Here is a 7764-nt window from a genome sequence, read left to right as displayed (position 1 = left end):
TTAAGATCTCTTTCATGAACTTAGCGTAAGAAGGTATTTGCTCAAGTGCCTCTGCAAATGGAATCTTTATTTCAAGAGTCCTTAGATAGTCTGCAAAGCGGGCAAATTGCTTATCCTGCTCCGCTTGGCGGAGTTTCTGAGGATAAGGCATCTTGGCTTTATATTCTTCAACCTTAGTTGCTGTAGGCTTATTCCTCATAGAAGTGGTTGAAGAAGCCTTTTTAGAGGGATTATTGTCAACACTCTCAGGTGTCTGGTCCCCCTTTTGCGTTTGAACGCCAGGATTGGGTGGAAAATGGGCGTTTAACACCAACTTTTCCCTCTTTTCTGGCGTTTGAACGCCAGGACTGGGCAGGGAATGGGCGTTTAACGCCAACTTTCCCTCCTTTTCTGGCGTTTGAATGCCAATAGTATTCCTCTCTGGGCTCTTACTGTCCTCAGAGGGATTTTGGATAGTGGTTTGGCTCTCCTCTGTCAGTTGTTCCTTATTTGGCTTTTTGCTCTTTTGAGTGGTGTTGTTCAATGTCTTCCCACTCCTCAGTTGAACTGCTTGACATTCTTCTGTTATCTGTTTAGATATCTGCTGTTTTGCTTGATTCAACTGCAGTTCTATGTTCTTGTTAGCAACTTTAGTTTCATGGAGCATCTCTTTAAATTCTGCTAACTGTTCTGTCATCAGGAGCAATTGTTGATTAAGCTCAATCATCTGTTCTTGAGGATTAGGATCAGTGGCTACTGCCATGACTTCCTCTTTTGGGGAGAACTCATTGCCAGAGTACAAATATTGATTTCTAGCAACAGTGTCTATGAGCTCTTGAGCCTCTTCAATTGTCTTCCTCATGTGTATAGATCCACCAGCTGAGTGGTCTAAAGACATCTGAGCTTTCTCAGTAAGCCAATAGTAGAAGATGTCTAATTGTACCCACTCTGAAAATATTTCAGAGGGGCATTTTCTTAGCATACCTCTATACCTCTCCCAGGCATTATAAAGGGATTCATTATCATCTTGTTTAAAGCCTTGGATGTCCATCCTTAGCTGTGTCATCCTCTTTGGAGGGTAAAAGTGATTCAGGAATTTGTCTGATAACTGTTTCCATGTCTTTATGCTTGCTGTAGGTTGGTTATTTAACCACCTCTTAGCTTGATCTTTTACAGCAAATGGAAATAGTAATAGTCTGTAGACATCCTGATCCACCTCTTTATCATGTACTGTGTCAGCAATTTGCAAGAAATGTGCCAGAAACTCAGTAGGCTCTTCCTGTGGAAGACCGGAATACTGGCAATTTTGCTGCACTATGATAATGAGTTGAGGATTTAGCTCAAAGCTGCTTGCTTTGATGGGAGGTGTACAAATGCTACTCCCATATGCAGCTGTAATGGGGTTAGCATATGACCCCAGAGTCCTTCTGGACTGTTCAATTCCACTTATGTCCATGATGGATAAAGGGGAATAATATGGATTGCAAGTAGATAAGAATATTTTTATATTTTTTTTGAATTAACCAAAAAATAAAAACAAAAGGAAAATAAAATGATAAAAAAAATTTGAAAATTAAAAGACAATAAGATCAAAGCAAATTGAAAACTGAATCAATTAGTTAATTAAAAAGATTTTGAGATTAGCAATTAGAAAGATATGATTGAAAAATTTTTATGAAAAAGATTTGATTTTTGAAAAAAAGAAAGAGAAAAACAACAAAATGACACCAAACTTAAAATTTTTAGAAAATCAAACACTAATTTTCGAAAATTTTTAAGGTCTTAGTCAGGATATCAGAAATTATCAGGATTGATTGTAAGAAGCAAAAGAACATAAAACAGGTACTTGAATTGCAGTGATGGGGAACAGGTTGAGGTTTTGGAGATGCTCTGTCTTCCAAACCTCTGCTTTCCTACTGTCTTCTTCTCCAAACACGCAAGGCTCCTTCCATGGCAAGCTGTATGTAGGGTTTCACCGTTGTCAATGGCTACCTCCCATCCTCTCAGTGGAAATGTTCAACGCACCCTGTCACGGCACGGCTATCCATCTGTCGGCTCTCAATCAGGCCGGAATAGAATCCAGTGATTCTTTTGCGTCTGTCATTAACGCCCCGCCTTCAGGAGTTTGAAGCTCGTCACAGTCATTCAATCCTTGAATCCTACTCAGAATACCACAGACAAGGTTTAGACCTTCCGGATTCTCTTGAATGCCGCCATCAGTTCTAGCTTATACCACAAAGATTCCGGTTAAAGAATCCAAGAGATATCTACTCAATCTAAGGTAGAACGGAGGAGGTTGTCAGGCACGCGTTCATAATTGAGAATATGATAAGTGTCACGGATCATCACATTCATCCGGTTTAAGAACAAGTAATATCTTAGAACAGAAGCAAGCATGATTGAATGAAAAACAGTAGTAATTGCATTAATCCATCAAGACACAGCAGAGCTCCTCACCCCCAACCATGGGGTTTAGAGACTCATGCCGTGGAAGGTACACAAAGAAACGTGTAAAGTGTCATGAGGTCTATATACAATGTCAAAAGATCCTATTAATAGTGAACTAGTAACCTAGGGTATACAGAAATGAGTAAATGACGTAAAAATTCACTTCTGGGTCCACTTAGTGTGTGCTTGGACTGAGCATTGAAGCTTTCATGTGTAGAGACTTTTTCTGGAGTTAAACGCCAGCTTTCATGCCAGTTTGGGCGTTTAACTCCAATTTTTATGCCAGTTCCAGCGTTAAACGCTGGGAATTTTGAAGCTGATTTGCAACGCCAGTTTGGGCCATCAAATCTCGGGCAAAGTATAGACTATTATACATTGCTGGAAAGCCCAGGATGTCTACTTTCCAACGCCATTGAGAGCGTGCCAATTAGGCTTCTGTAGCTCCAGAAAATCCACTTCGAGTGCAGGGAGGTCAGAATCCAACAGCATCTGCAGTTCTTTTCAGTCTCTGAATCAGATTTTTACTCAGGTCCCTCAATTTCAGCCAGAAAATACCTGAAATCACAGAAAAACACACAAAATCATAGTAAAGTCCAGAAAAGTGAATTTTAACTAAAAACTACTAAAAATATACTAAAAACTAATTAAAATATACTAAAAACATACTAAAAACAATGCAAAAAAGCGTACAAATTATCCGCTCATCATATATGCAGCAGAAAAAGCCGTGGATTAATCTATAGAAGTTGAACTTGCCTCACAAAATTAAGCTATTTATCTGAAAAGCTCTCCATGGCCGGCTTCCGGTGCTTGCTCAGATTCATCACCGCATCCCATCTATATCACCAATATGCCCCTGTTGTCATGTAGCAACAGAAACAGTCACTCATTGTTTGATCGATTTCTCTAGAATTAAAGACGTATGGTCTCAGAGTTATCTTCGTGACTGTCTTCCCCCTCAGAATCCTAACGACTTTTGGACATGGTGAACTGCATTAACAAAGATACTTAACTCGTTGAAGAATGCTGAATGCTGACCGTAATGCTCAATTGCTTGCCATCATTTGCTGGAACTGCTGGAAAGCTCGCAACCATTTGATTTTTGAAGGTTCTACTTCTATGTCGTCTGCCATTCTAGCAAGCTCTGTCAAGTTGCTCCGTGAAATCCAAATAACTCCCAGTTTAGGTCGTCATCTCCATGAGGCAAGCTCTTAGTTGCATTCAATTTAATTTATCATTCTTTCTTCTTTAAGATTTTTCTTCGTTTTTCGACCATGCACCGTTGGATAAATATTTTCAGTGTAGTGTTTTTGGAAAATTCCCACCTTTTATTATGTTGTCTTACTTTTGGATATCTTTGTATTTCATTTTTCAATAATTAATGAAATATAACTTACTATCTTTTAAAAAAAATATATCTTAATATACACTATTAACCACAATTAATTGTGTCATGAAGTTATTAGGGTGTAAAACTCTATTTAGTTTGGTCCTACATCTAACGTAGAGAAGAGTATACTATATAACATGATATCTCACAATGGCACAAATATAATTGCTTTTCCTTCTTTTTTTTTTGTAAAAACTACATACCAGTTTGTCGCAAAAAACAAAAAAAAATGGCCCATAACTTAAAGGCAAAGCTATGGGCTGATTATTTGAACACTTTTGTGAAGCCCACTAAATATTTCATTTTTGTATATCCGTCATTTTTTAATTTCTGTTATTAATTTAATAATAATATAGCAAAATATGATAGTAACGGATTAAAACATTTATATGTAGATGAGATATATAGGTCAAAATTTTTAAATTTCTCTCTCAAATGTACATTCTTAATAAATATTAAATTTTAACCTACAAAAATAACATTACTTTCTTGTACAATTAATATTCAATTTCACCATGCTAATGAGGTGTGTTCCATTGGTTGTTCTTCTCATTAAACATTCATTTAATTGAATCTCCACCAAATTGAAACTAAAATAGCAGTAATAGCTATTGTCATGTAAGTGGCTGATTCATGTTTGAGCTTGTGGCCTCTAGAGATATCTGCTGCCGTTGGAAATTTTCCATTCACAACCTTCATTGAACTGCATCAGTTAATCCTTAGGTCAATTTTCAGTTGTTATTTGATCATAAAAAAAATTAAAAAAGATAAATAAGTATATAATTTTTTAATTTGAAGATACATAAATTTTTAATAATTAAAAATATAAAAATATCCATCACCTTTTAAAATATAATACATTTTAAGTTTATTCGTTCAAAATATATAAAAATAAATTAGTTTCTCAAAATCGATAATTTATTTATCTTTAAAATAAAATGTCAGAGAATATTACCTGTACATAAAAAAATAGTCACTATTGTATAAATGTATGTATGTGATGTTTAACATATATTTTATATCGACTATGTTATGTGTATACTAAAATTAGCTACTAAATCTAGTCATAAGTATAAAATACATATTGAAATATAAATATACATTAAAAATAAATTAAACTACACATATATTTATATACAAACATATATTAGTGACTGATTTTAGTAGTTAATTTTAATGTATAAATAGTATTTTTGAATTTATATTAATAACTAATCTAGTAACTGAGTGTAGTATATACCACATATAGTTGATTTAATTTAGATATGTATCACATACTTTACTTGGCCAAAGCTATTGAATTTTGTCTCTAGTTTTTAAGATTGGAAAAAAAAAATTAAGATATAGATATGTTAATTAAATAACATGTAACAAAATGATGAATACCAAGAATTTAGTACCTTTTGGGAGGTTTGGGACAGAAAGTGATGAGATAATCCGCAGAAGCACAAGTGAAGGTGCTGGTGCCATCATCATAAGCGTAGCTATAAGCGCGTGGGCACGCGCGCTTGAAGAACTGCGAGTACGAAGTGGGCTTGCAACTCTGCGGCGTCGCGTAATCTCCACTGCAACAGTACTTCGGATCACCGAACGCTTCACACGCGCTCTTGCAAGCCACGCCCTCGTCACGCGCTTCCTCTCTTCCCGCCTTCACCTTCAGCTCTGATGGACACCCACCATTCAAATCCGCCACGCATCCCGTCGCCGTACAGTTTCCGCCGCCGTGAGGCACCACCATCATCGGGAGGTTGTAACCGTCAACCAGGCTCACGTCATAGAAATCTAGTCCTCCGGCGCCGTTTAGGGTGAATTCCGCCAGAGTCGCCGGAGGTACAGCGCCGGCGCCACCACATTCTACGGCGGAAGAACCGCAGTCTCCGGTGAGACATGAGAATTTTCCGACGGAGTCTGTGGAGCAAAGGGTCCGGCCCCATACACGGCCGGACCATCCGGCTGGGATGGACACCACATTAGATTCGCCAGGTTGAAGGGCGAATCCGGTAGTGGAGAGTTGTGGTGTTCCGGCGCCGGACAAAAGTCCCGGCCAGACTGGGTAGCTGCACTTGTTTACAATATTGAATGTGGCTGAATTTGCACCTGTAAAACAACCACAATGTTTAACTAACTTTTGATTTCATCATTTAATTTGAGGTTGCATATTTCAAGCCAATTATAATGTGCATCGTGTTCGTTAAAAAAACTAAATTAATAAAAATGCATGTTGCATTAGTTACTCATCAAATTAATCAATATATATATGTTTTATTTTATATTTTTTAATACAAATTATATTTTAATATTATTTTATATTAATAATTGATTTAATAATTAATTTTTATGTATATAAGATTAAATATAATTGTATAAATTTAAAAGGGTTTTCGTATCCTTAATCATAGACGCATAAGAGGTTATAACTATGTGTTAGAGGACAAAAAAAACAAAAACAAAACTTACTTTATTTAGTATTTATTAATTAATAATAAATTTTTGATTAATTTTAACTATTTTTTTTAGTTATCACCCATTTTTGTAACCCTAATATGTACTCCATGAATGTCACCTATATACTCTACTAAATTAATGTGGCTAAAAATAATTAAGTTGTACCTCATGTTGCATGGAAATATACGATGAACCACTGACTTTGACCTGAGTTTTAGTAGTTCAATTTTTATATTAACATTCAATGCATAAAAATGAATAAGATTCATTAAGTGATGATGAATCCAAAATGAATACCATAACATGATTAATGTATACTTAGAAATGTTTAAAACATGCCATGATATGGAAAAATAATCACCTGTGACGAAGTGAGAGAGTGAGATGAAGAGTAGAATAGCAACTGCCATTGCTGAAAATGAATTAGCAAATTGATGAACTAATGCAGCATAAAATGTGAAATGTGAAATGTGAAATGAGAATGGAGTATTAATCTCTATATATTATATATGAATGAGTGAAGTGAAAGGGGTATTGTATTATATAGAGAGAATATTTGTGTGGGGAACATGTGAATAAGGGCAGAATATGGGTATGTTTATGCAATGCACATGTATGCATTATCCGTCATAGTCTAGCTAGGTTTGACAAAGTGTGTCTGTTTTTTCCTTTCAGCATATAAGATCCAGATCCAAAGAACCTATGCATATTAAAACATGGAGATGATCAGGCTTTTCGAATAAATCAAGAGTAGTTGTTTTGTTCAGTGTACTGTGGACCCTTCTTATTGAAAGCGGTCCAATGGGATCAAGGATGGATAGCTACCAATTTTACACCATATTTAGGGGTATAAAATGAGTATCTCAAATTAGACGCAATAACATATAATGTGTTAAATGTACTAGGTTAAAAGGACTTGGTGAATTTTCATGAATGATAAAATCCTGTCCATGATACAAGTTATAATTTCTCGTAAATATTCTTTTAGGGAATGTATCACCTATATTATTTATAAATGTCTTATTGTCATATTTTATAAAATATAAGCATATTAAATATAATATTACTTAAATGAAATAAGATGAAATATTTTTTTTAAGAAATAAAGAGAAATTTGGTTGAATTTTACCAAATATTAAAAGAATTATATTTAATTCACCCTTAGAACTATATTGTCTGTTTAGAATGAATGAACGATAGTTAACCAGAAGGAGCAATTATGAACAAATATTTGAGGTCACTTTAGGATTGAGCAGTGGAAGTAGCAGTAGTAGTGGTACTTTTTGTGGTTAAAGTATTGTAGTTTCAATGTGACTTTTGTCCCTCTTGAATCTTGATACTGTCATCAAAAGTTGTCAGCTACTTGTGATCACATGCTTCCTACTATGAATCCCATAAACCCATATGCAATACGATGCATTTTGCAGTTATAGATGTTTTATTTTCACTTCAAAGTTCAAACAGAATAATTGGCTTAAAAGCTTTTGTTTAAAAAAATATAT

General features: G+C 35.1%; 1 protein-coding gene across 1 annotated transcript; it reads right to left on the bottom strand.

The window, feature by feature from the left end:
* Nucleotides 1–4253: 4253 nt before the first annotated feature.
* Nucleotides 4254–6774, bottom strand: LOC107478867 (thaumatin-like protein 1b). The gene is made up of 3 exons (XM_016099021.3): nucleotides 6624–6774; nucleotides 5218–5914; nucleotides 4254–4520 (listed from the first exon to the last, which is right to left on the bottom strand). The coding sequence occupies exons 1-3, from the start codon at nucleotides 6670–6672 to the stop codon at nucleotides 4382–4384; spliced, it is 885 nt and encodes a 294-aa protein (XP_015954507.1). The 5' UTR covers nucleotides 6673–6774; the 3' UTR covers nucleotides 4254–4381.
* Between the last annotated feature and the right edge of the window lie 990 nt (nucleotides 6775–7764).

This window comes from Arachis duranensis, chromosome 1, assembly GCF_000817695.3.
Source record: "Arachis duranensis cultivar V14167 chromosome 1, aradu.V14167.gnm2.J7QH, whole genome shotgun sequence".
NCBI classification, from domain to species: domain Eukaryota; kingdom Viridiplantae; phylum Streptophyta; class Magnoliopsida; order Fabales; family Fabaceae; genus Arachis; species Arachis duranensis.
The sequence above is the reverse complement of the archived record's forward strand: the minus strand, read 5'-3'. Positions and strand labels throughout refer to the sequence as shown.